Genomic DNA, 24,069 nt, shown 5'->3' on the forward strand with positions numbered 1-24,069 from the left:
GACAATCGGCAAATATCGGTATTTAAATATATTTCAAAATTTAAATGAAAAATTAGAGCTATTTTTTATTGTTCTGTTACATTTCAGCTGAGGCCATCAAAGTGTGGTTGCTGCACCAGAGCACATCCACTGCTACTCTGCCTGAGCAGATACAAGCTAGCTGGTGGCGTCTCCAGGGGCATCTCAATGACATCCCCGTTTGTACTGTTATCATTAAGGCCCCGCAGCTCCAGCTCGCAAATGAGCTGTGAGACGCGCATTTTGGCTTCCGCCATGAGCTTCGGCGACAGAGCCTTCACACTGGAGCTGACGCTCTCGAAGAACAGGTCTACGTGGTTTTTCTCCTTGGGTGGCGGGGGGTGCGTCGACTGGCTGCTCCCCATCAGTTCACGGAAGGACTCCATCAGCTCGTTTTTATCCTGATGAATTTGCATGAGCAGCTTGAGACCCTCCTGATTAGATGCGGAAGAGCCGGTGGTGCGCTTTGTGGTCATCGCCGAGTCGTTCCCCAACGCATTGGCCTCTTGCAGAATTCCCGAATGAGATTCGACATTTGGCTTGTTGTTTGCCTCCGACTCTGATAGAATTTCTTGTTTGGGGACGGGACACGTGATGCTGTGACTCGCGTGATCAATACCACTTGGTAATGCATCGATTTCGGTGGTTATTACGTGCACGGTGGTGGCGATAGGTTCCGGAGACACAGCTTCCAGGGGATCAGGTTCATTCACATCGGACTTTGCTGGTGATGCCTGCTTGAGCACTTGCATGGGCCGCTTCTGGAAGTATTTACTCCGTTCTTGCCGCACAGTCAACTCGTTTCGTATCGCTCCCTCGCCTTTGGTAATCAGGGCCTCCAGATTTCGCTTGTGCTTCGTGGTTCGCTCGTGCCGGACGAGATGACATCGATTGCAGTCCAGGCGGCAGTGGCAGGCGCGACAGAAGGGCTTATTCGGATCATCGTCGGAACGTTTCAGCCACGGCTCGAATAGGTTTAGCCACTTCTCGCAAAACCTTTGATTATACTTTGGTTTTCCGGCGCCAGCGCCTCCAACCTTCTTGTCGTTTTCCTGCTTAACGGATTGTTTGATCTTTCGTACCAATTTCACCCTGCCCTCCTTCCTGTAATTGATTGCACATATTTCAAGCTTCAGTTATCTCTATCAATCTTTCGGCTTACCATTCTAAGACGGAAGTATTTTCGGAAAAACTCATCCTATATACAATTTATTTATTTACTTGTTGTTGTTATCAGCTGTCCAGGGCTGGCGAACATCGATTACACAATTCCGCCTACCAACACTGGCCTTAAATATGGCACAACTAGGTAGACATTTTCATTTATTTTAATTATTTATTTAACTTTGGAACGAGAACAAGTAATGATATATGTGTAATATGTTAGCCAATTGTGCAAATGCACGGGTCCAAGCAGAGCCAAAGCGGAAGAGCCTGCATAAATTCAACACTGGACATTTTGTGTGTGTGTAATATGTTAAATATTATTTGCAACGGCAAAAAAGCAGTGGATAAGACATTATTTGTCTTGCAAGCGGGACGTGCGTATTCGCCTTCAAGAATATTGTTTAAATTCGTAATTTGAAATCGATCAGTGACCGAAACGGACGGTTGCGAGCGGGATATGCTTCTACATTTTCAATTTTACCGATTTATAACTCTGTTCAAGCGGCTAATCGAATCTACTACTACTACTGGAATATTTATGGTAATATATTGGCATTATAAATGCTCATATGAGGCTAATTTGCCAACGGGCAAAGTTGCAACGGGCACTACAAAATAAAATGTATGTTGAGACATTAACTAGACATTCCTATTTAGAAAAAATGTTGCTTGCAATATTCCCAAATAAATAGTGACCCTGTGACATGGACATTGAGAGAGCGCACCACTCCGAATTGGGGTATTTCCACGGCATAGTCCAGGAAACCAATTAGATCCGCTGGTATCCCATGCTTTTCGTGCCTGAAACGATGGAAGCGATGGGATTATATTGTGATTGCGATACCCGATCAGAAAGAACTCACCCCAACAGTAGGACACACTTTTTGGGGAACTTAAAGTTGGCAAAGCTAACGCTGTGAGCGGTCTGCTCGGCCCCGACCACTCTAAAGCCCTCCATTTGTTTTTCCATCAGAAATGCAGCAATGCAACTGGGCTTCAACTCGATAATGTTCAGCGTCTTCTCAGCAGTCATGCTGAAATTTAAATATGCATTAGATCCGCATATACTATATGTGTGCTTAGCTATAAACTTAACCTTAAGTTGGTGAAGTCGCTCTTTCCCGCTTGGGCCTTGTTGCCCAAAGCCAATGTTTGAACACCCAAAACCTCACAGGTACGCGCCAGACCGCCCAGATTGGGCAGCTTGTCGATCAGGGAAGCCACTACAACCAGTTGCTTGTTTGTGTCTACAGCACACGTTGTGACCAAATCAGTGTTGGGATATATATCGCCAATAGGATTCATTTTTCTCTGCACGTTGCCGTTGATGGAACCTTCCAGCGATGTCGGCTCTGCCAATGATCCAGCTTTCTTCGTTTTAAAGAACGAACGAATATCCCTTAGCGCGTCCTCAAGCATTGAAGTTCCAGCTGGCACTGAATGTCTTATGCATTCATCGAACGGTGCATCTGTCATATAAAGGATGGCTTCTGCCGCAAAACAGGGATTTAATTTCTGGCTCCTCATTAGATGAGATAACATGAGACGTGGTTCCTTTCCCAGTTCTTCGAACTTGCCGCCCAACGTAGTTTCTATCGAAATCTTCAGTGCAACAGCTATGGGCTTATGAATGCTGTAAAAAGAAATTTTTAAGCACTTCTTGCATTCGATGTGTTCTGAAGTGCCTTACCCGGTTTGCTCGCACTTTACCGCCAGCTTGTGCAGAACCAGTTGGGCAAGCACACGGGTTTGAAAGTGGGCGCCCATGGTGAGTGGTAAGAGTGTCGTAAAAATGGCATCCAACTCTTCTGGCTTTAGGGATTCCCAATTGGCCATGCAGTACAGATGCACCACGCTAGTGAGCGACAAATGTTTACCGGGAGTGAGCTCCGGGAACAGCGACAGCTTATCCAATAGTGGATCGATGCCTGGCAACATATTAGACACCAGGCACTCGAACATGTAGCTTACATTGAGTTGGTCATTGGGCCACAAGAGTGCCTCCCACAGTAGATCGGACCACTTTACAAGGTCGGGTGAGCCCAGAAACAGCAGAGCCTTGCAAATGCGCATCTTAGTTCTGTGCTCCTTGGAGTTTTCAAAGTACCGCGGCTTTTTGGCCGACAGCTCCTTGTTGACCCACAGCAGTTCCTGAAACAGTCCGTTCACATCGCGAGACTCGCCACGTAGGTGGAATGCGGTGCTTAAGAACCTCGATCGACTCAAGGCATCTTCATCAAAGACATTCGCGATACGGTAGACTTGGGCGGCCTCAATGCTTTAAAAGAGTATACATATATTTAGAGTGCGCGCTCTGCCATTATCACAAGTCTTTGCTCTCACCGTGCATCTCCTGTGGTGGTCTCTCCATTAAGCAATTGTCCCAGGACCACGGGCATCGGCAATGTAAAGTTCTCGAATGCTTCGAGACAACTCGGCCGCTGCTGCAGCAAATCCTTAACGAATTCCTCATATTCTTCTTGCTTCATGTAGGAAACCGCGTATTTGAGAATATATCGAACATAGGAATTGCTGAAACCCAAACTATGAGTAAAATCAATTGGAAACAATGTTTCAGACTCAATGCTTACGCCTTGGCCTTGTTGCAGATGGCCAAACGGGCTACCAGAGCTGCCAATATGACGCCATCGTCTGGCAATCGCTCCCCCTGGCGTGCCAATAGCCAGCATAGAAGGGCAAATGTCTCTTGGCTGCCCCTATCCAAAAGATCCAGGGGTCTTAAGTTCATCTGTTCTATCTGGCACCAATTGGTAAAGTTGATTCTAACAAAGAGATTCACACTTTGTTCGAGCACATACGACCTCTCGTCCCTTGACTCGCAGTTGAACTTCTCGAGCAAATGCTCCTGCATCTGTGCGAGACTCATGGCTCCGGGCTTAATCAATAGTGGATCAAAACCATACACCTTATAGTAGCTCGCGTACTCTTCCAGAAAATCGGAGAAGTCGCAGTCTAGGAAAACAGGGACAAGGCGCCACCAACCGTGCTGCGCCTTGGGAACGGTTTGTAATTGCCACAAAAATGCTTGCAACAGATTATAATCTGGGCAGTGCTGCGAAACAATTTCATAGCAGCGCTTGCTGAAGTACGGCAGATGGGCCCCAAAGTTTTTGCATTTGCGGACTTTGTCCGTCAAGCGAACGTGGTCCATATAGAGATCGCTGGTATTAAATAGCGACTCCACGAACATCATATAATCGCCCAAGCTCAAGCTCTCGATTGTGTCCTGTAAAACATATATGTATACAGCTCTAGTGTCAAAGTCTGGTATAGGTTACGATACTTACATGGAAGAGGAAAATCACCCGCTCGTTTATTAGCTTTCTCAGTGCGGGATTCTGCAAGATGCGCACTCGGGCGCATAGCTTAAAGAGCAAATCCTTGGCAACAGGTGACATCTGATCCGGATGTATGCACCGCAACCAATGAAGCAATGGGACACAGTGCCAGGGAATCTGTACCAGTGACTCCATTAATACTTCAGAGCTCAGATCTCCCATAAACTCCATTGTCTGCTTCTCCGACAGGCGGTCTTTGGTCTCCCAATTGAAAAGCTGCGTTCTGTTGGTGGCCGCCAAAAACTCATTGACCAGATCGGTACTAACTACCCAGAAGAGGCTCAGCTTAGTGAGGAAGTATTGGAGTGTCCATTTCAACACTAAAATATTGTTATCCTGCAGGAGACGGATGCACAAGATGCGCAACCAGCCCTCCCAATCATCGCTCACGTCGGACGACTTCAGGGCCAGACGCGGCAGCAGAGTGGTCAGTGTGGGCAGCACCAGGTGGGACTGCTGCTCTTCTAGGCTCTCCATAATGTCCACATAGGCGGACCACTTTCTTTCACTGCACTGCAGTCGATCGAGTATCTTTGGTTTTCCATCGCCAGCGTGCGCCTCATCAATCTCTAGAATCTTTCGCATGATAAAGCAGGCAGACCTGCGGTCTTCACGCATGTCCGATTGCAATAGATTCTGTATGATGTCGAAAAGTTTCTGGCAAAATTCGATTCCCAGCTTCGCAAGAAAGTCGTCAAACAGATGCAGCAGGATTTGCGCCACATATGGCTGACGGTCGCGACTCAAACTGAGACACCAAAGCTGCTCCAGCAGGTACTTTCCATCAGCGCCGGAAAGCTTTCGCTGGTGCAGTTGCACACAAACGAGAACATTCGCCACAAGTTGCCGCCGGGAAGCTGTGTCCTCGCTATTGCCACAAATCACCACCGAAACAAGCTTGTGAAACACCTTTGCGCCGAATCGGACATTCCACTTGCTGTTGGCCTGCATCAGGTTATACATGCACTGCAGGACTTTTTTCAAGGCCAACTCGTTCTCCTTGTGCATATCAACCAGGTCGTATAGCATTTCATCCAATTCGGCGATATCTCCTTGTAAATTCTGATTTTGAATATATGATTCGAGGGCCTGAACAACCGCGTGCGAGGTTGTTGACGTCGTGGCTTTGGTACCCGGCAGAGACATTGCTTCTTTTCACTTCTTCTTTTCAAGGGCAGGTCCTTCTGGCGGCACTCTACAAGTTTCTGCAGCTCTACAAGTCTCCGGCACTCTACAAGTGAACACTACCTCCTTCGCATGCAAATATTTCACAATTGACTGCAACTCCCCCGTGCACATTGTATATAAACCAGCCCACAGCTGTTTGACAGCCAATTGTTGTGACCAGTGCAGCCGATTACGCTTTTTTCCCGCCAGATGTTGTTTTTTAGATTACCTTAAAGTTGAAAATATACAAAAATTGAATGCAAATATAGCGATATTAATTTAATAAAGAGAGAAAATATTAGCGACAGCACTAGGAGGCTTACTTTTATAAAGACAGCTGATTTCTTGACCTAACGGCTGCTGCAGTGTGCCATGAAACTAAGCAGGACCAATAGCATTCTGTGCATAAGGTAAAGTTTTATTGTCAGTGAAAAGATATTACTAGTTTTTGTTTTAAATATAAAAGGATGGCTTGCAAAGAATAAGAAAATGCTGGTTTGACTACGAAGTGTCACATAATTACCTAAGCATGATTGGTAGAAGCCACAGAGCTGAATGAGTTAATGAAAATTATATATAATACATACCCAATTTAATAAAAAATTCTTAACACCATTATTTACCCTTTTTTTATTAAAAATGTTCAGCTTTTTCTTTCGTCTTCTTCAAGTTAGAAAAAGCTTTTTTTGTGATAAAAAGTTGGCAGCACTAGTCGTGACTGTCCCGATAGTTTGCCATCACTATTATATTTAACTGTTTCATTTCATTTGTTAATGAAAATTAATAACCCTTTTTTTTTAACATGATATTTAAAATTATAGAATTGAACAATTTTCCTTTATTAAAAATTTAAAATACGCATTTTGAAATTTTCGTTATCGCCTATAAATGCGATTACGTGTGAATGTCGAATTTATTTGCTTACATTTTCAAATTTCGCGCCAACTATCGCTAATGATTTGCTTATTTTTCTTGCTTTATTTTAGCCTGGTCATTTTTTATTTCATCTCCGAGGAGCTTAATGCACTTTTTTGGCTGTTTCTTTTTGCCTTCCGCGGCCTGTTTTTCCATCTCAGCTTTGGTTTGCTGCCGAACGGAGAACAGGCCAAAGCTGATCTTGTCGGCCCTCATTGCGTCTACAATAACGACGGTTACCTTCTTGCCGGGCTCCATTATGTCCAGTTTGGGCAAGAGCTTGATGCCCATCTTCAGGATTTCCCCGAAGTCCGTGCAGCCCGTGGCCATCTCATCAATGATCACAGGATAAATACCGCGAAAGATCACCGACTGACGAGCCTGGGACTTGCAACCAATGAGCATAACGATAGGGCAGGCAGGACGCATCTGGCTAACCAGCTGCGGGATCATCGAACACGGACTGGCTACGATAATTGCCTTCGCATGGGCTGTGGTGGCCGCCTCAACGATTGACATGGACACGGCCGATATTTGGTTAGCTGGCGCCATCCGTATGACGCTCCTCACGTTGTTCTGGATGCTCTCGTACCACAGAACCGCCTCCACCTTGGAGCATATTTTCGCCATGCACTTGATGCACTCGACGGGATACTTTCCTTTGGCGGTTTCGCCCGACAACATCACACAGTCGGCCCCATCAAAGATGGCATTGGCCACATCTGATGCCTCGGCCCGTGTGGGTCTCGGCTTTCCGATCATCGAATCCAGCATTTGGGTGGCACAAATAACGGGTTTTCCCACCTGGTTGCACTTTGCTATGATTGCCTTTTGCGCCAGGGGCACCTCATCGGTGAGAATTTCGATGCCCAGGTCTCCGCGAGCCACCATTATGCCATCGGAGGCAGTGATGATACTGTCGATGTTCGCCATACCCTGTTGGTTCTCGATTTTGGAAATGATCTTGATGTTCTTTCCCTCCGGTCCCAGCACATTGCGTATCTCGGCTAGTGCCTGGGCATCGCGTATGAACGAGGCGAAAACCATATCCACCTTCTGCTCCACACCGAACTTCAAGTCCGCCTTGTCTTTTTCGGAAACGGCAGGAAGATCCACCGCCACGCCTGGCAGATTCACGCCCTTGTGCGAGCCGAGCTTGCCTCCGTTCTCCACCTCGCATGTTACTTCATCGCCAGCCACCTGCTTAACCTTCAGGGCGATCAGTCCGTCATCAATGTACACCCGATCCCCAGTCTTGATGATACTCGGCAGCTTCTTGTAGTCCACATAAACCCTCTCCGCGTTGCATTTCTTCTGAAGCTCTTTGTTGGTGGATAGCTTGATGGAATCGCCCTGCTTCAGCTCGATTTCGGACGTGTCGCCGCCCTCTATTTTGCCCGTTCGAATTTCCGGCCCCTTGGTGTCGAGAGCAATGGCCACCGGCTTGAACACACCCGTCTGCTTGGCGTACATATCGATGGCCTTGCGCGCCGCCTTAATCGTCTGGCTGTGGTACTCGTGTGAGCCATGCGAGAAATTCAGTCGTACCACTCGCATCCCGGCACGAATGAGCTCCACCAGAACCTCGGGCTTGTTCGAGGCCGGTCCAATGGTGCAAATGATGCCACTCAGTGGAAACCCCGAGCAGGGTGCATTGAACTGCAGTCGCGACTGGTACTCCAACTGCGTGGCAAAGGGCCCGCGGTCCAGCTTCCCCGTCCGTTCGGCACACTGATCAGCCAGAGGAGTAGATTAAAAGCCAAAGAACCAAAGGGTGGTAGCGAAACGTACCTTCTGAGCACTACCCGCATAGCTGCAAGTACTGGTTGAAGACCAAGGCGTTTGACACGGAAGCGACGCATTGCAAGCCGCTCGCCGCTTAAGAAGTCCAACAAATCGGGAAATTTTGAACAAATCTTGAAATAATGACAAAATTTAGTTCGATCTGTGACTAGATCTGAGTGGAAAATGATCCAAAAAGCAAATCCAAACTACTTTGATCTTCTAAATCTATGGGTATCCACGTACATACATGATTAGAATTTATTATTCTTTTTGAAGAGAACACTATATTATTCAACAGTGATAGCTTAAATTTGTGTGTCGGCGGCCTGCGGCGCTTTGACAGCGGTTCTTTTCCTCCTTCTTCCGATATTCCAATATACGCAATTAATAAATTAACTTGGTTATTAACATTAATCAATGCTACGCCCGCTACTGTTGCTGCTACTGCGACGCATCAAGGTACTTCCTCAGCGACAAGATTTATTCGACGGTGCTGCAAGCAGAAATTAGAGATTGGTCGGTGTTTTTGTTTATTCTGCATGTCAATGCCACTTACACAATGCGAATGGTGTTGGTGAAGCCGGAGCCCTGCTTCCAGCCTGTGACAACGACCACAGCGTCGCCGGTCTTGATGAAGCCGTTCTTCTTGCCCACCTGGACACCGAACTGGACACGCTGGTCCACATCCTTCAACCAGTCGCTCTGTGGTGGCTCTGCGCATAAAAGAAAAGGCTATTAGTACCATGTATGGGTGGAGTACTGGGCGGGTGGGGTACACTTACCCTTGTAGATAAGGGGCACCAGGCCACGGTAGAGATGGGCCTGTCGGGCCGTCTGGGGCAGACGAGTAACGGCAATGATGGGGCAGCGTGGGCGGTACTTGCTCACTTGGAAGGCGGACTTTCCGCTGGTGGTGATCACCACAATGGCGGCAGCCTTGGTCTTGGTGGCGGCCTCAACGGCGGCAATGGCCACACCATGAGCAGCATCCAGGACGGACACGCCTTTCACCAGATCGGCAAACAGATTCGCATGCCAGAGAGCAGCTTCGGCCTCCTTGCAGGTCTTGGCCATGGTCAGGACACACTCCAGGGGGTACTCGCCCTTGGCTGTCTCGCCGGACAACATGACGCAGTCGGCGCCATCGAGCACGGCATTGGCCACATCAGAGATTTCAGCGCGAGTTGGGCGGGGCTTCTTCACCATGGACTCCAACATCTGGGTGGCGCAGATCACGGGCTTGCCGGCCTTGTTGCAGCGGGCAATCATGGCCTTTTGGGCCAGGAACACCTTCTCGGCTGGGATCTCAATGCCTAAATCTCCACGGGCAACCATGATGCCGTCTCCAGCCTCGATAATCTCATCCAGATTGTGCATGCCCTGCTGGTTCTCGATCTTCGAGATGATCTTGATGTTCTTGCCCTTCTCGCCCAGCACCTTGCGGATCTCAGCGAGAGCAGCGGCATTGCGGATGAACGAGGCAAAGACCATGTCGACATCCTGTTCCACACCAAACTGCAGATCGGACTTGTCCTTCTCGGACACGGCGGGCAGATCCACCGGCACGCCGGGCAGATTCACACCCTTGCGGGAGCCCAGAGAGCCGCCGTTCTCCACCTCGCAGGTGACAGTGTCCTTGCTCACCTCGCGCACCACCAAGGAAATGAGGCCGTCGTCGACGAAGATGTGATTGCCGGGCTTGACAACCTTCACGATGTTCTCGTAGTCCACATAGACCACCTCCAGGGAGCCCTTCTCCAGGAAGTCCTTGCTGGTGGACAGCTTAATGGTATCGCCCTTCTTCAGCTCGATCTCGGCGGTGCCGCTGCCGCCAATCAGACCAGTACGGATCTCGGGTCCCTTGGTGTCCAGGGCAATGGCCACGGGGTGCTCGTAGCCTACCTTGGCCGAGTAGTTCTTCACCGCCTGGCGGACATTGGCCACCGTCTGGGCGTGATACTCGTGGGAGCCGTGCGAGAAGTTCATGCGGGCAATGTTCATGCCGGTGGCCATCATCTTCTCCAACATCTCGACGCTGCTCGAGGCCGGGCCGATGGTGCACACGATGCCGGACAGACGCACATGGGGAATGGGCGAGTCGAACTGCAGGCGGCACATGTGCTCCAGTTGGGTATCAGCTGCGGCTGCCATGTTTTGTGGTACTTGATTGGGCTGCATGAACGAAAAGGACACACAGATTAGATTAATTCAAATGAAAGGACTGTTGCACCTCCTCCTTCTTAAAGAGTGATATTTCTGACATATCTTTTGTCTTGGTGAGAGTGCGTGAAATCGTGAGAGTGGGCAAGAGAGCCGCCCGTGGGCGGAAGAGCATTCTTGCATCGGCGCTGGCGCTGCATCGCCGAAGGTCAGTTCTGCCGACCGAGACCGAGACGAGGGAGGCGACACTCGTACGTTTTCGCAGCTGCAGCTGCAGTCGCAACGAAACCGTTGCATAATTCGTTATTTTTCACAAAAAAAGGAAACTTTTGTTCTCGGCAATCTACTGATATCGGGCCGCTGCCAGTCGGCTGATTATGTGTACATGCACTGCCTAATTTTGTGTATCTTTATGGACCAAAACGTAACAACGCTCCCCCTGACCCTGACACTGGCTCGCGCTGGGCGGGGGAAGAGTAATTCTCAAATAAAATACCTTCAGCTGGGGCGCCTCATCGTATATGGTTACGTTCACCATATTGCTAGCAGAAGTATTGAACAAACGACAGTTGGATAATTTTGCAACACGAACGGCAGCCACAGGCAGACGCAAACGCACAGCAGTAGCAGACGAAGCAGAAGCGCGAAATAAGGCAAAAATTGTAGATGCAGCACCGCCTTTGTTCGAGGACGAGGAAAAATTTTCGAATGCGGCCGAGAACTTTTTTTTGTGGCCTAGTGGAAAATTTATCGGGCTAAAGCAGCTTTGAGCTTCGGAAATGTCGGTAACACACGAGGACAAACGAATTCGCAAGAGCAACAGGCAAACAACAACCCTAAAAAGCCAGAACCGAGAGAAACAGTTTATCCAAAGCTAAAAGAGAGCGCAAAGCTTTAAGGTTTGCGCGGGGTTTGTTGTTGGCTGCGGCCGGCAACTGGCAGAAAAAGGTTCAACGAATTTTCAAGTGTTTAATAATTTGTGTATATATTTCTATACATTCAGTTTCGTTTGTATAAGTGTAAACAAAAAACGAATCAGCTGTTTCGACTCTTATCAGCCGGCTGTGTCCCAGTCCGCTACTGACCATGAAATCAAATCATTAATCTCTCACAAATCCAAAAATATCAAAGCTCTCTTTGTCTCTCTCACCGGTCATTATGCAAGTGCGTGAGCACACATATGTATGTATCTATGCTTTTTACTCGTGAGTGGCACGCTTTCTGTGCGTGCAATGAAAGCTTCACTTTTAAGTGAACAGCTTTCGTCACAGGGAAAAACGTTATAGTTCTAAAAGTCGTCACTGATTAAAACGAAAGTGAAAGCGCCTTTTCCCCCACAGACTGCGGAACTTTGCCCTTGAACTTGCCCCGCAAAGGACGTTGGCAACATGGCAACAACTTCATAAAAACCGATAAAGTATTAGCTAAAGCCGGCATTTCAGAAATTTGTATGTATGTAAATTACTCATGGCTGGTATCACTACCAATGTCATAGATGGCACACGCATACATACTTATTGAAGTATAATAAATTACCGATAAGACTGTTCAGTTCAATGGAAGTTTACAATAATTAGACAGCCTCAAGATTATTGCTGCATTTCCCGATGGCGTGGTTCTGTATATGTGTTTGTATTGTCATTGTATGCGTGCTTTGGACGGAATGACTTCTATTTCACCTTTACATATATTTCTGCCCGCCACTGTGCGGACGCGACTGTGCGGATCGTTTATCTATGTGTTAGTGTGGGGGCGAGGCGGCAAAACTGTTCCGATCCACATAATATGGAGAAACAGCTTGCATCATCATCGTCAACAACAACGAAATCGGTGCCAAAACCCCGCTAATTTTTCGCAAAAATGCAAATGGAGAAATGCATGGTAAAGTAAAGTAAAGCAGTAAAGTACTGCAGCTGGAGCACTTAGATATTTACCTGGTTTGACAAAAGGAAACGACGCTTGTGGAAAGATGTATCTGCTCTTCCTGTTTTGGAATTAATTCAAATTTAGTTAAATGCACAGGCTACGAATACACAAAACGCGCGTCTCGTTTGGCTTTCTTTCTCGTTCTGTGGGAGCTTTTCGATTCGCGCGACGGGCGCCATAACTAGGTTGCCAGATTTTGAGAGTCACCATAAGCTAGATTGCAGAAAAATGTAAGCTAGAATAAGCTAAAAATTTAAAAAAAAAAAAAAAACTGAAAAATAAGCTAACCATAAAAACACATCAAAATAATGGATCATTTAATTTTATTGTTATCATTAATTTTTGATTAAGGAAATTAAAAGATTTTATACACTTATATGGCCGAGTGCTCAGAAATGTACAAGCAAAGTAAAGCCTTCTACTCCTCTGTTTTTGAGGACTTTCTAAGGAAAGGTATTTTGTTAGTTTGTGCCATGCTTGCGTTGTATGCAAAATTTACATTTTTTGAAGCCATAAGAATTTCAATTATTTTTCAAGCTATTTGATTTAAAAAAAAAACAAAAATCTAGCTTAAAATAAGCTAAAATGGCAACAGTGGCCATAACTTCCAGCTGGCCCAGCCCTGGTAGCTAACCACTAACCATACAATAGATAGATCTGACAGTTCATAGGACCCGCTGCAAGCGAACTTTCTGGATTAGATCCCAGGGTCTTCGGCTCTGGCGTTCGATTACCGTCGCGTCATTATCACCAAGAATTCCATCTATATTGCTATAGTTGAAGTGTTCCAATATGGAAATGAGATCATTAGGATTTTTATTATGTTCGAGTACATTTTCTGCTGCAAAAACTTGCAGTTTTTCCAATGTCTCAAAATTATCTGGAAGTCTGAAATTAAACAGCAGATTATTATTTATTTTTAATATCAAATCCTATTGAAGCTTACCTTTCTCTGAGTTGGATAATAAGCTCCTTTATAAAATCCTTGCACCTCAATTTTACACAATTACACATTTCACACGATCGCCAAGTTTCTGTGTAGTAGTGACCGAAACTTTTCAACGAAAATATACAATATAAATGAATTCTAAAATACCATGATACACCAAAATATGTACAACAAATATACTTTTTGTTCGATTTGCCTAAAAATATATGTAGGATATAAAAAGGCAAACATAAACAGAGTGAAATTAAAAAAGGCTAGATTTAAGGCTATAAGCATTTTCATAATTTTTCAAGCTTTTCCGTTTTCAAATAAGCTAGATCTAGCCTTAAATAGGCTAAAATGCAACACTGTAGTACACACGCAATATATATTGCCGCCACAAAATAAATGAAGAATGGGCAGGGGGTGGGGGTATGGTACACTAGAGCGCGGGAAATAAAATAAAAGCTGTTATTTGTTTGATTTATACCACAAAATATAAAATATTACAATGTAAGGAAGTTCTCAGGCCGAGGTCCAGCTTCTCAGTCTGTCCAGGGCCAGGTCCTTCCCCACAGCAAAATTTGTTGTGTGAGGAACTAAGGGGAGAGCCGCTCGTGGCCGGCCACGAGGCGTGGGTGAAGCCGTGCTTGGGTGCTGCAGAGACGTGCGTTGGGGGTCATGTGTGGCGGGAGACGGGGTTTGGGTCAGGGATCGCTTTTTTTTTTAATCTCTCTCTCTCTCTCTCTCTCTCGCTCTCACATAGTCTCCGTCTCAGGGGCGGCTATAAGTGTCTAGGTATAGTTGTAGTGCGTAGATATATAGACAGGTTGTAAGGTTGTTGAAGGTTGTTGTTGGGAGGTGGTTTAGCGATGTTAACTCAGGGACAGCTGATTAACGGCCAGGAGACGCTCCACCGCCGCATTGATGTCCCCGAATGTGTACTAACACATGCACAGATGTTCTCTCTGCGCTCTCTCTCTCATGATGACGTCAGTGTGTGACGCTTTCGTTGTATGAACTGGCACATCTATATACTGTATAGTTAGTGCGTATATACTGTATGGTTAGTGGCAAGAGGCTTCGGTGTTCCTGAAAAATACCACCAAATCTAGTACATTTGAGACGTTGGCTTTGAAATTGAAGTCCTTGCCGTCAAGTAGGTTTAATTTATTTTGTCAAAATTCTGAATTATAGAAATGGTTGTGGGCGCTTTTCCAATAGCAAAACTCGGCATCTTGTGTGTGAAACATATCAGTAAGCCGGTTAGCAACGTGATCAAGCGCTTTGCTAATAAGAGTAATGCCTTTAGAATATATGTAGTTGCACCGCCGGCCACTTGTGAGTAGCCCATGGATGGAGAATTAAGGTACAATCATTTTATACACCAGTTCCCAGTGTACAACACGATTGATGTTCGCTCCAAGATGTGGATGCTGGGCATAGGACAGCCGAAGAGGGTTCCGCCCCTAACCCGAGCCATGTCCATTAAAATGGGCAGTGATATACTGGGCGAGCTATTCATATTTATAATTGGTGTTTCCTTCATATTGAACGAGTTTGCGAGGTTTGTACAGCTCCGGAGAGAGGGAGGGAGGATGGATCTTTAAAGTGAACACCATCATGTTCTGTTCTGTTCGTTAGGCAAGCGCGAAACGACGCGCAGAAACATGAAAGGCACAAGAAGAAAAGGGAGGAGCTGAATAACAAAATTGTCGAATTGAACGAGCGAATTGCTCGTCAAGACAGAGAAATTGTGCATCTCAAAGGCAAAATCAAAGAAATAAGATATGATCGATAGCGTCGTTTGACTTGATCTGAGTGGGCTAGGAAATGCCAGTCTTTCCATTTTTTGATTCGTTCAAAAGTATGTTCAAAATTTGCAGTTTTCAAGATGGTAATTGGTACGTTTCCCATTGGCAAGGTCTTCATTTTTACCATGAAGCAAATCAGCAAGCCCGTAAGCAAATTATTAAAGAGCTATGCCCGACACCATCCGTTCTTCAGACGGATCGTTTGCATTCCGCCGGGACAGGTTTATAATAATTTGGAGGTTCGGTTGAAATTACACCTTCTGAAACTCAAACAACCGAAGCGAGTGCCGCCTCTAACACCCGCCATGGCAACTAGAATCGGAGCAGATATACTGGGCGAAGTTATTGTGATGAGCATTGGAGTGTTCCTTCTATACTATGAGGTTACACGGTAAGCAAGGGTCGCTAGGAGAATATTTATCAAATATCCACTGTACTCTGTGTTTTTAGTAATCGGCTGAAGAGCGAAAAGAAGCACGAAAAGCACAGAGAGCAGAGGATGCTTTTGGATCAAAGGATCGGTAGCCTGTATACAAATATAGATCGAAACGAAAATGAAATCCGCAAGATAAAGGCGGCTTTATCTTTCGAACTCGAAAATTACCGCTACCGAGATGACGGCTGTGAGTAGCATTTGAAATGACCATCACCGATGCCTATCGCCCGCCGGCCTAATCGCATATCGGCCATCACCAAACACACATCGCACTGTTGCAGCCCTGGGAGGAGTTTTACAGTGAATATTTTGTAATAGTTTTTTTTGGCCAAAGGAAAAACAATGGTTATTGGCGTCTTTCCGGCGGCCAAACTTGGTGTTTTGGCCATCAAGCAGATCAGCAAACCCATTGCCAATGTGCTGAAGTCGAACGCCAAGTCCAGCCCCTTCTTCAGGAAGTACATCTGCATGCCGCCGGCCCAGTGTGAGTGGATGACAGTGTGAGATATGATTAGATTTGATTAAAGAGTGTTTAACTTCGATTTTGCAGTCTACAATTGGGTGGAGGTGAAGACCAAGATGTGGGCCCTGAACATGGGTGGGCGCAGTGTCAATGTTCCGCCGCTGAACGAGGCCATGGCCATCGAGCTGGGTGCTAATCTTCTGGGCGAGTTCATAATTTTCACCATCGGCGCCGGTCTGCTGATATTTGAGTACTCTCGGTAGGTAGCATGAGTTTCAGCAAGTATTCATTGTGTAGTTCCACAGTTCCCCCTCCTTTTTAGTCAATCCATAAAGGAGACCAAGAAGACCGAGGAACTCCAAATGGAGAAGATGCAGATGACCAATACGCTGACGGAGATGAACTTTCGGCTGGAGCGGCAGGATGCACAAATCCGCGAAATGACGAGGGTTCTGGCGGATCTAGGTCTCACCATACAGCCCGCAGTGCTTTTCCAATGGGTTAATCGAACATTCCGCTTTCCGTTTGCTTAGATTCACGCAATATCTTCCGATGGAGCAAAGAGCGCCTGCAGGAGTACGTGCCCTTTGATCCGAGCACACCGGATCAGAGTGCCAGTGCGAGGAATCCCAAGAAGTACGAGGGCGTCTATGACCCCACGGGGGGCATGGCGTTCAGCGCCCTGAACTTCTTGGAAACGCAAATCTTTGTCGATGGACGGAATCGAAAGGCCAAGGAGGCCCTCCAGCACATAGATGAAGTAGCCGAGCAGCTGGAGCAATCCCTGGGCGTGGTGACCAGCCCTGTGGCCGCTACACCGCCGTCGAAAGTCGAGCAATGACACCAGAAACAACTCGAGCAGGATCTGTCCTTGCTCATGTATGCCTTGGCCCTGGAACAGTAAGGGAAGCTGTTTTCTTTGTTTGCACACACATTCATCCTGCAGCCAGTCCCCCACCCATGATGCTAGCCATGATCAAATCGCGTGTTACCATTACTTACTTTATAAGTATAAAGTCAATAGATGTACATATATAACTATTGTACATTGGTAGTTGTATTTATTAATTTTTATTGTTACCAAACAAAACTAAAGAGAGATGCAGAACAGTTTACAAAATGTGTGTGTGAATCGTTGCGAGTGGATGAGTAGCAGGAACAGTCACGTCGCGGCGGCTACTCCTGATTGATCACTGTCTGGAGCTGGTGCAGCTCTTCTCCAGAGGGTATCAGCTCGCTGAGGTATTCGCCGAAGGCGACGCAAATGTGAAAAAGACTGCGACGCACAGCACCGCGCAGGACGCTGAAGCTGGAGCCCGGACCCCTCAGGTTGCTCGCCACGCTGCTCAACTTGTCCAGCTCTCCCTTTAGGCGACTCATCGACCTTATGATGTCCGGCAGATCGGTCTGCACCACACCATAGCGATCCTCCTTCAGCGAGAACACGCATATCTGGGACAGAGCCTGGATCACGAACACCAAAGGCAGCGAATGGGTCAACAAGAATGCAGTCTTGGCGCCCTCGGGCTCGGTGAACATATAGACAATGCCGGGAATACGATTGATCAGAAGCTGTAGAGACTGTTCTAGCTGCATGGAGGTGCGTTCACACCAATCGGGCACGCGATGTATTCTGTCCACGGGTCGATCGATGACAGCATTGCTCCTCGGAGAGACTATCGCACGAATGCCGTGCATCTGGTTGTACTGGCGTGTGAGCACTCTTTCAGCCATTAGACTAGCACTGGCGTTCTCGCTGATCGGCGTCAACGGAGGACTGCTTGGGGAGCCTTTGAGAACACTTATCTTCTGCATGGAATCGATCAGTTCGTCGGTGAAGTTCCCGAAAAGGCTGAGGCATTGGTCGCAGAGTGAACGCCAGTTGGCTGGACGATTGCCCGGCTCGGTTAGCTGGAACAGTTCCGATCGTTTCTCCGCGTCCCCGGCAGTAACCAGATTGTACAGATATTTTGCAGCCAGGCACTGGACCACGTATACGTTGGACAGGCCGAGGGCAGCGACCACGGTTACCTCCTTCTCCTGGACAAAGGCAGCCCGATTTTTGGTGATAGCCAGGGGAAACTCCTCGGACAGAAACATGCTGTAGAAGCAGCGCATGAGATGCATGTTGCTTAGAATTTGGGAAGTGAGTAGCCAGCCGTAGAAGAGCAGCCGCCCATTGGTGGCCACGCCAAAAAAGCCCTCCAGTCGCTCATCCAAATCCACGGCAAAGATGTGGCTCAACTTGTGGCACACCACACCACCGAACAGCCAAAAGAGCAGGGTGTAGGCGAGCGTGGGCAGGAGCGACTTAATCAATGATCGGGCCAGACTGCTGTAGAGCACCTCTCGCAACTTCTCGCCCCATAAATGATTCACTATGGGAAACTCTATTTCGACCTCCTGACGCATGTGAACCGAGACGAAGTAATAGCAGCCCGCGAAGATGCCCATGCCCAGCAGGTACACGTGATAGGCGCTTATGCACTCCTGATCATAGCACTTGTACCACAGATGCCTGAGGAATAGACAAAAAACGATTCGAATTTGTGTTAATATATTGGAAGTTGAGTACCCACCGATAGTCCGTGTGCATGTAACCCGTGTACAACCACGCCGTAAGGTAGCCCACGAGCAGATGAGCGGCCAGGAAGAGCAGCTTGCGGGGTGCATAGTGCACCAGCCAGCGGAAGCGGGTGGGGCAATACAGTCTCTCGGCCAAGTGCTGCTGGCACAGGATCATGCCGTACAGGACAACCGCTCCGACGAGCGGGATGCTGGCGAACCAGGTGTACATGCTGCACACCAGACTCAGCGTGACCGAGATCCAATGAAGCGGTCGCAGCAATTGAAAGTTAACGAACAGCAGGAAGATTGTCAGCAGCAGGAACTGGATGCCCACGGTCAGCAGCACGGCCTGCAGACACCTCCGGAACAGCAGGAGCTTGCAGGCATTGATCGTCGAGAGGTGGGACATCGGGAAGGCAACTCTTTCATATATATATTTACTTTAGTTCGAAATTGCCAAAAAATTGCAATAGTAAGCCGGCAACGCGCGCGTTTTTAGTGTTACCGTACGAGGATAAGTAAAATATACCATAATACTCTACTGAATATACTGAAGGGATAAAATACTGTTAACGTATTTGAATTCAAACGAATGTGTTTAAATCAATTGTGAAAATCTTAATGAGCCAAACGCTGATGCCGCACAGCTGCCCCTCGGCTCCGGCCCGTGTCCCATTGTGATCATCATAGCCGGGTACCTTGCTATAGTCCTCGGGATGGGCAGAAAGTTCACGGAGAGACGAGAGACTTTCAAATTGAACAACCGGCATACTATGGGGTCGATAGTATCGAAAGCCGGTTGTTGTTTTATTTCGTTTTCTACCGTTGGCAACATTCAGACTAGACACATGTGCCGAGAAAAGAGAAGCATTTTCCAGCAACATGGGACCGGAATAATCGCCGTTATGTATACCCTAGAGAAAAGAATATTATAGAATTGCGGATATGTTTGCCATCTCAGGCACCAATGAATGCGGAAATTTTTTTAAAGCTATCTCATGGTCTTCTTACAGACGCCATACACAGGTATCATATTAAATTCATGAATAATTCGAAAAGCAGATGGCAAAACATATTCTAACATTAATTTAAGGAAAAAGGGTACACAAATGTCCATACTCGTATCTCAATTCTAATAACTAGAAAAATGACGTTGCATACACACTGACGGTTTTTAAACACGATCAAATAGAAGGGATTCCTATAAATGAATCAGCTATGTAGAAAATTGATTCATTAATCTAATAAAATTATGTTTGCAGTGCTGAGGATCCTATTCAGCTATTAAAAGTAAAGCGAATATCAGAATCGAGGAATACGATATCCGAAGATGAGCGAAGAACGATTAACCCATGGTGGTCCAGTGGGTATTTGAATAGACCCACGATAATTATGGTCTTTCACCGTTGTATTTTTTTTTTTAAGTAACGCAGAAGAGGGTCTATGGTCTAGGAGAGTTCACAAACAGTATTATTTTCTGTGGTTTAACTCAAGTTATTGAACTCTTCCAATTGAGATTTTTAATGGTGGATTAAGTTGGTTAAGATTCTCGTCATCGGTTCGTTATTCGTTAGTGTGACCGAAGTGGCCGAAAACCACATACCCAAAACCCATACGGTATTTTTCATCGACAAGTCCGTGGTCACACTGCCAACAAGTCGGCGCTGGCAGAGAAAATTCTGCCGCGAACCGCGAAACAACGCAACCTTGTCGAATTTTTTTTTCTGAATTTGGGGAAAATTGGGGAAACTCGGAGCCGCGACAACAACGGAAAACAGAATAATGTCGGATTTTTCCTAGATTCAGAAAAGTAGTTCCGTTCCGCAGATATATGCCACTAGAAAATACCCGTATTCGAAATATCAATATCCCAAGTGCATGGAATTTTGGCCAGCGCAGTCAACAAGGCCATCAAAAAATATTCCCAAACAAATGTGTCCATGCACAGAGGATGAATAAAAGTGTAAATTAGGTGGGTGCCAAAAAAAAAAAAAAAACCAAACAAATAGTGTAACAGAATTCAGTCGGAGCTGAGAAAAAATCGTGTGCGCGTATCAAAAAGAGAGCGCAAGAGAGCGAGAGAGCACAGCATTGCGTGAATAAAGCAAGCGACACAAAATTGTTGTAATTAATTCATATTTAATTGCTATTTGGTGTAATCCGACTGTGCATAGTAAAGTTTTGGGAGCGAAATGCAGCTGCCAAATAAAGTGATGTGATGTGATGTGCTGTGTTTGTGTGTGTTGTGTAGTGTAATGCGTATTGAGGTCACTTTGTACATATTATAACAGCAGTAAACCGCAGCATAGGCACGCGTTTTCCCCCCGCTTTATGATTGTATCTGTGTGTAGTAGTGCGTGCGTGTGTGAGTGCGCGCGATTGCCCAATACTAATACCAACAACAGGCAAAGGCAAAGGCAAATCGCTTTGCTAGCCAACGGCCAACGGCTACACCACCAATTCGTTTTCATCCCACTGCCCAAGGCAAACAGCTGCTGCTTCTGCCACTGCCACTGCGACTCCCTGTTTCGTTGTTGCTTTCGTTGTTTGTCTCTGCTGTCTCTTTTGACTGCTGATCGTTGGAGCATAACCCGAGGGCAGGTGGTGTCCGCACAAATAGATACGCATTAATTATAAAATAAATGCCATGTTTTAATTTCGGTATTTAATGCACACCATACAAATTATTCTAAAGCAACAACAAAGAGTACATACGAGACGAAGAGAGTGTGTGTGTGTGTGTGCGGGTGAATCGTTGTGGTCTCCCCACCCCACTGCATCCACATCACACCCTTTCCATTAACCGTACCATACCCCCCCTTCGGCTGTGCCTGGCTTGGTGTGCGTCTTCATGCTCCATTCACCTACTTTTACGCGTTGTTCGCTCTTTGCTCTTCGCTCTTTGCTGCCGTTGACTGCGCCGCGACGTTCGTTTTCTGAATTCCAAATGAAGTCATGAGCAGAGCAGATTGTATAAAAAGCAACAGCAACAAACAGCGCAGCAGCTGAGGCAAAAGGCAGAAGTGGCCCCAAGGCAAAAATACAAAAGTCGTTGTCGCATTATTACAGCAAAAAAAATTTACAAAAATTTAATACCAAATAATACTACTACCAACAACAACAACAAAATAAAAAAAAGTGAAATTAAGTGTTTTAAGAAAAAAACAACAAGAAACTAAATAAAACATGAACATGGCGGCCGCGTCTCGTTTACACAATAACTCAAAATTAATTTAATATGCTGGCAAATGAGCAAAACGAAAACTACGCTAAAAGGTGAGCAGATAGCAGTAATACGCGCGAGTAAATGTATAAATAGGCAGAGGTGCGGCGGCAGCTGATTGCCCACGTTTATGCGGGTCCGTTTATTGCAATGTGTGCTACGTTTGCGTGTGTCCGTCCGTGCGTGCGCAAGAGCATAGTAAACGCATAAACCAATCAGCTCATCTCAGGTTTACAGCTACCAAACGGCCAATTGGCTTGTTCATTATTTACGCATCGTATAAACGTGCCGATTGTGTGTGTGTCATTTCTAGCCCTGTAAGTTACACACACACTAGAATAGGGGGAAATCAATGCAAAGCAAAGGCTAATACGCAATTTAATACGAGGCCGGCAGTCGGGCTCTCATGATTGGACACTCTATAATCGAATTAGGCCCCCCATACGAATGGATTTTTAAAAAGCTTCCCACATGATTCAACAAGGAAATCTCGCATCTTGTTGGGTTATTTAGTAATGTATATACTCATATCATAGCAGAGATACATGACCCCAAGAGTTTTGAGTGATTTCTACAACCAAACAGTCTTCAAATCACCTTTGAAATAAGTTTTAAGAATTTATCAAAATTCGTAACGAATCTCTTTGAAACCCTTTTATTTTGCAGGCCCTAAACCGGAGGAGTTGCTTTTAGAAGGCTGCTGTTAGCAACATGGCTGCCACATCCGCTGGCCAACAGCAGCAGCACCAGCAGCATCAGCACAAATTGAATATGATCGGGAGTGCTGAGACAGTGGTTGCCAGTGAGATGCATCTCCAACAGCAGCAACAGCAACAGCAGCAGCATCAACAGATCCACATGTTTAAGCAACATCAGCAATTGTTGCCACTGCATCAGCAGCAACAGCAGCAGCAGCAGCAGCAGCAGCAACAACATCATCAATTTTTCCAGCAGCAACAGACAAAATTTGTATCGCGGGTCGTTACAAATGCAGCAATGCAACAACAACAGCAACAGCAGCAGCAGCAGCATATGCAACAAATATTACCAGCTGGTTTGGTAAATGGCAATGTATGTGGAAACATGATGCAAGCAACAAATCTGCATCACCAGCAGCAGCGCAACAGTCAGCAGCATATATTTGTCTGTCCAACGAGCAGCCCGCAAATACTCCTCCAACATCAGCAGCAGCAACCTCTGCCACAGCAACAGCAGCAACAACAAACGAAGCTCCGTCAGGCGCAAATAAAGTTGCCAGTAAAGTCAACAGCGGTCGTTGCAGCAGCAGCAGCATCGACAGCGACAGCGGCAACTAGTGCTACTGCTGCAACAATACTTGCCTCGCGTCAAATGAGTCAGAACAATCAGATCTATGCCAAGAATGTTGCCAACAAAGCCAGCAACAGCAGCAGCAACAGCAGCAGCAGCAGCAACATGAACAGGAAAAATGTCAGCTACAATGGAAATTTGGCTCCAGGCTGGCGTCGTTTAACCAGCAACAATGAAGTGGCCTACATCAGGTGAGTACAGCTCCTCCCCCTTCCTCCCACACAGACCAATGGGGGGGAATCAAGCTAGAAGAGAGTGGTGCAGTGTCGTGTCTCTTCCTGCCACTCTGCCACTCGTCGTGGCTGGTTGTGTGGTAGTTACATGACATTTACAGCACCAGCGACCGGCTAAAAGTCAATCTGGTTATTGTCTGCCGACGAAACGAAACGCATTCGAGAAACCATAAAAATGTACTATTCGTACAGGAAATGCTACTGTCCAAAATGGTGAGGGGGCGAGGGGGGCGAGGGGGGGAAATGGAATGAGAAAGGGCTGCCTTGTGCAGTAGTCGATGTTTTTGCAACCAAGCAGCAGCCCCACGAGAGACGACGGGCAGGCAAATGTTTACCTGGCATTATCTGCGAGGGGCGGCATTATCATCAAGCACACACATAATTACAAACTCAAATCAAATATTTACACAGATATGTTGAAAGGTACGAGTGCGAGTGCGAGTGTAGGCGTACATGTGGCGATGGATATATCCCAATCCTCTTCTGAGAACTGTGAAGGCCTTCAGGCGTTTAGCTTTTTTCGGGCTTGAGCGCAAACAGAGCCGCCCCTGGGGCACTGTGCACTGGGCATTGGGCTC

At 46.6% G+C, this 24,069-nt stretch overlaps 9 protein-coding genes and 1 long non-coding RNA gene across 19 annotated transcripts in view; 5 read left to right on the forward strand and 5 right to left on the reverse strand.

Moving 5' to 3' along the window:
* Positions 1-13: 13 nt before the first annotated feature.
* Positions 14-1,327, reverse strand: LOC6897307 (protein suppressor of variegation 3-7). The gene is made up of 2 exons (XM_002137426.3): positions 1,181-1,327; positions 14-1,122 (listed from the first exon to the last, which is right to left on the reverse strand). Exons 1-2 carry the CDS (start codon positions 1,213-1,215, stop codon positions 84-86), a joined length of 1,074 nt encoding a protein of 357 aa, XP_002137462.1. The 5' UTR covers positions 1,216-1,327; the 3' UTR covers positions 14-83.
* LOC26533171 (uncharacterized) lies at positions 1,264-1,896 on the forward strand. The gene is made up of 2 exons (XR_001451711.2): positions 1,264-1,327; positions 1,406-1,896. It is a non-coding gene; the product is annotated as an uncharacterized lncRNA (long non-coding RNA).
* Positions 1,714-5,945, reverse strand: LOC4801683 (uncharacterized). The gene is made up of 7 exons (XM_001358696.4): positions 4,494-5,945; positions 3,777-4,432; positions 3,529-3,717; positions 2,876-3,463; positions 2,282-2,818; positions 2,049-2,219; positions 1,714-1,986 (listed from the first exon to the last, which is right to left on the reverse strand). The coding sequence occupies exons 1-7, from the start codon at positions 5,688-5,690 to the stop codon at positions 1,839-1,841; spliced, it is 3,486 nt and encodes a 1,161-aa protein (XP_001358733.4). The 5' UTR covers positions 5,691-5,945; the 3' UTR covers positions 1,714-1,838.
* A 587-nt stretch (positions 5,946-6,532) lies between these two features.
* LOC4801685 (pyruvate kinase) lies at positions 6,533-8,559 on the reverse strand. The gene is made up of 2 exons (XM_001358697.4): positions 8,418-8,559; positions 6,533-8,357 (listed from the first exon to the last, which is right to left on the reverse strand). The coding sequence occupies exon 2, from the start codon at positions 8,181-8,183 to the stop codon at positions 6,675-6,677; it is 1,509 nt and encodes a 502-aa protein (XP_001358734.3). The 5' UTR covers positions 8,184-8,357; positions 8,418-8,559; the 3' UTR covers positions 6,533-6,674.
* A 76-nt stretch (positions 8,560-8,635) lies between these two features.
* Positions 8,636-12,655, reverse strand: LOC6897308 (pyruvate kinase). 3 transcript variants are annotated; one of them, XM_015181871.2, is made up of 4 exons: positions 11,068-11,278; positions 9,194-10,583; positions 8,968-9,124; positions 8,636-8,904 (listed from the first exon to the last, which is right to left on the reverse strand). In XM_015181871.2, exons 1-4 carry the CDS (start codon positions 11,107-11,109, stop codon positions 8,892-8,894), a joined length of 1,602 nt encoding a protein of 533 aa, XP_015037357.1. In that variant the 5' UTR covers positions 11,110-11,278; the 3' UTR covers positions 8,636-8,891. The 3 variants fall into 3 exon arrangements, with proteins under 3 accessions (XP_015037357.1, XP_003736564.2, XP_002137463.1); XM_003736516.3 differs by lacking the exon at positions 11,068-11,278 and adding an exon at positions 12,506-12,655 and having other exon boundaries at positions 8,638-8,904; XM_002137427.4 differs by lacking the exon at positions 8,636-8,904 and having other exon boundaries at positions 8,964-9,124; positions 11,068-11,279.
* A 2,096-nt stretch (positions 12,656-14,751) lies between these two features.
* LOC117184915 (putative OPA3-like protein CG13603) lies at positions 14,752-15,375 on the forward strand. The gene is made up of 3 exons (XM_033384085.1): positions 14,752-14,766; positions 14,817-14,992; positions 15,070-15,375. The coding sequence occupies exons 2-3, from the start codon at positions 14,853-14,855 to the stop codon at positions 15,224-15,226; spliced, it is 297 nt and encodes a 98-aa protein (XP_033239976.1). The 5' UTR covers positions 14,752-14,766; positions 14,817-14,852; the 3' UTR covers positions 15,227-15,375.
* LOC4801688 (putative OPA3-like protein CG43998) lies at positions 15,285-15,904 on the forward strand. Its single transcript, XM_001358698.4, has 2 exons — positions 15,285-15,630; positions 15,690-15,904. Exons 1-2 carry the CDS (start codon positions 15,320-15,322, stop codon positions 15,868-15,870), a joined length of 492 nt encoding a protein of 163 aa, XP_001358735.3. The 5' UTR covers positions 15,285-15,319; the 3' UTR covers positions 15,871-15,904.
* Positions 15,905-15,982: 78 nt separating this feature from the next.
* On the forward strand, positions 15,983-17,252 carry LOC4801687 (putative OPA3-like protein CG13603). Of its 2 annotated transcripts, XM_033384077.1 has the most exons (4): positions 15,983-16,159; positions 16,226-16,397; positions 16,461-16,603; positions 16,672-17,252. In XM_033384077.1, the coding sequence occupies exons 1-4, from the start codon at positions 16,018-16,020 to the stop codon at positions 16,977-16,979; spliced, it is 765 nt and encodes a 254-aa protein (XP_033239968.1). In that variant the 5' UTR covers positions 15,983-16,017; the 3' UTR covers positions 16,980-17,252. The 2 variants fall into 2 exon arrangements, with proteins under 2 accessions (XP_033239968.1, XP_033239969.1); XM_033384078.1 differs by lacking the exon at positions 15,983-16,159 and having other exon boundaries at positions 16,264-16,397; positions 16,444-16,603; positions 16,672-17,184.
* On the reverse strand, positions 17,189-19,233 carry Ndc1 (Nuclear division cycle 1). The gene is made up of 2 exons (XM_001358700.5): positions 18,718-19,233; positions 17,189-18,656 (listed from the first exon to the last, which is right to left on the reverse strand). The coding sequence occupies exons 1-2, from the start codon at positions 19,113-19,115 to the stop codon at positions 17,315-17,317; spliced, it is 1,740 nt and encodes a 579-aa protein (XP_001358737.1). The 5' UTR covers positions 19,116-19,233; the 3' UTR covers positions 17,189-17,314.
* A 1,091-nt stretch (positions 19,234-20,324) lies between these two features.
* sba (six-banded) overlaps positions 20,325-24,069 on the forward strand; it is a 31,101-nt gene continuing 27,356 nt past the window's right edge. For 6 of the 7 annotated variants that reach the window (XM_033380239.1, XM_033380246.1, XM_033380244.1 and 3 more), the window contains exons 1-3: positions 20,325-20,678; positions 21,776-21,982; positions 22,596-23,449. In XM_033380239.1, coding sequence (XP_033236130.1) covers positions 22,641-23,449 — 809 coding nt within the window. In that variant the 5' untranslated portion in view covers positions 20,325-20,678; positions 21,776-21,982; positions 22,596-22,640. The remainder of the gene's footprint in view (positions 20,679-21,775; positions 21,983-22,595; positions 23,450-24,069) is intronic. The other variant, XM_033380241.1, reaches the window with a different exon arrangement.

This window comes from Drosophila pseudoobscura, chromosome 2 (assembly GCF_009870125.1).
Source record: "Drosophila pseudoobscura strain MV-25-SWS-2005 chromosome 2, UCI_Dpse_MV25, whole genome shotgun sequence".
NCBI classification, from domain to species: domain Eukaryota; kingdom Metazoa; phylum Arthropoda; class Insecta; order Diptera; family Drosophilidae; genus Drosophila; species Drosophila pseudoobscura.

Bases quoted from the DNA above. Each gene is read 5' to 3' on its own strand.
- LOC4801683 (XM_001358696.4), bottom strand. From the start codon at position 5,690: ATGTCTCTGCCGGGTACCAAAGCCACGACGTCAACAACCTCGCACGCG. The intron at 4,433-4,493 runs GTAAGTATCGTA...TATGTTTTACAG, and splicing joins GGGTGATTTTCCTCTTCCAT to GACACAATCGAGAGCTTGAG. The intron at 1,987-2,048 runs GTGAGTTCTTTC...CCATCGTTTCAG, and splicing joins AAGTGTGTCCTACTGTTGGG to GCACGAAAAGCATGGGATAC.
- LOC4801687 (XM_033384077.1), top strand. From the start codon at position 16,018: ATGGTTATTGGCGTCTTTCCGGCGGCCAAACTTGGTGTTTTGGCCATC. The intron at 16,160-16,225 runs GTGAGTGGATGA...TCGATTTTGCAG, and splicing joins CTGCATGCCGCCGGCCCAGT to TCTACAATTGGGTGGAGGTG. The intron at 16,398-16,460 runs GTAGGTAGCATG...CCTCCTTTTTAG, and splicing joins CTGATATTTGAGTACTCTCG to TCAATCCATAAAGGAGACCA.
- LOC117184915 (XM_033384085.1), top strand. From the start codon at position 14,853: ATGTGGATGCTGGGCATAGGACAGCCGAAGAGGGTTCCGCCCCTAACC. The intron at 14,993-15,069 runs GTTTGTACAGCT...TCTGTTCGTTAG, and splicing joins ATATTGAACGAGTTTGCGAG to GCAAGCGCGAAACGACGCGC.
- LOC4801685 (XM_001358697.4), bottom strand. From the start codon at position 8,183: ATGCGAGTGGTACGACTGAATTTCTCGCATGGCTCACACGAGTACCAC.
- LOC6897307 (XM_002137426.3), bottom strand. From the start codon at position 1,215: ATGAGTTTTTCCGAAAATACTTCCGTCTTAGAATG. The intron at 1,123-1,180 runs GTAAGCCGAAAG...AATCAATTACAG, and splicing joins AATACTTCCGTCTTAGAATG to GAAGGAGGGCAGGGTGAAAT.
- Ndc1 (XM_001358700.5), bottom strand. From the start codon at position 19,115: ATGTCCCACCTCTCGACGATCAATGCCTGCAAGCTCCTGCTGTTCCGG. The intron at 18,657-18,717 runs GTGGGTACTCAA...TCTATTCCTCAG, and splicing joins TACATGCACACGGACTATCG to GCATCTGTGGTACAAGTGCT.
- LOC6897308 (XM_015181871.2), bottom strand. From the start codon at position 11,109: ATGGTGAACGTAACCATATACGATGAGGCGCCCCAGCTGAAG. The intron at 10,584-11,067 runs GTATTTTATTTG...TCGTTCATGCAG, and splicing joins ATGAGGCGCCCCAGCTGAAG to CCCAATCAAGTACCACAAAA. The intron at 9,125-9,193 runs GTAAGTGTACCC...TTTTATGCGCAG, and splicing joins GGTGCCCCTTATCTACAAGG to AGCCACCACAGAGCGACTGG.
- LOC4801688 (XM_001358698.4), top strand. From the start codon at position 15,320: ATGGTAATTGGTACGTTTCCCATTGGCAAGGTCTTCATTTTTACCATG. The intron at 15,631-15,689 runs GTAAGCAAGGGT...CTGTGTTTTTAG, and splicing joins CTATACTATGAGGTTACACG to TAATCGGCTGAAGAGCGAAA.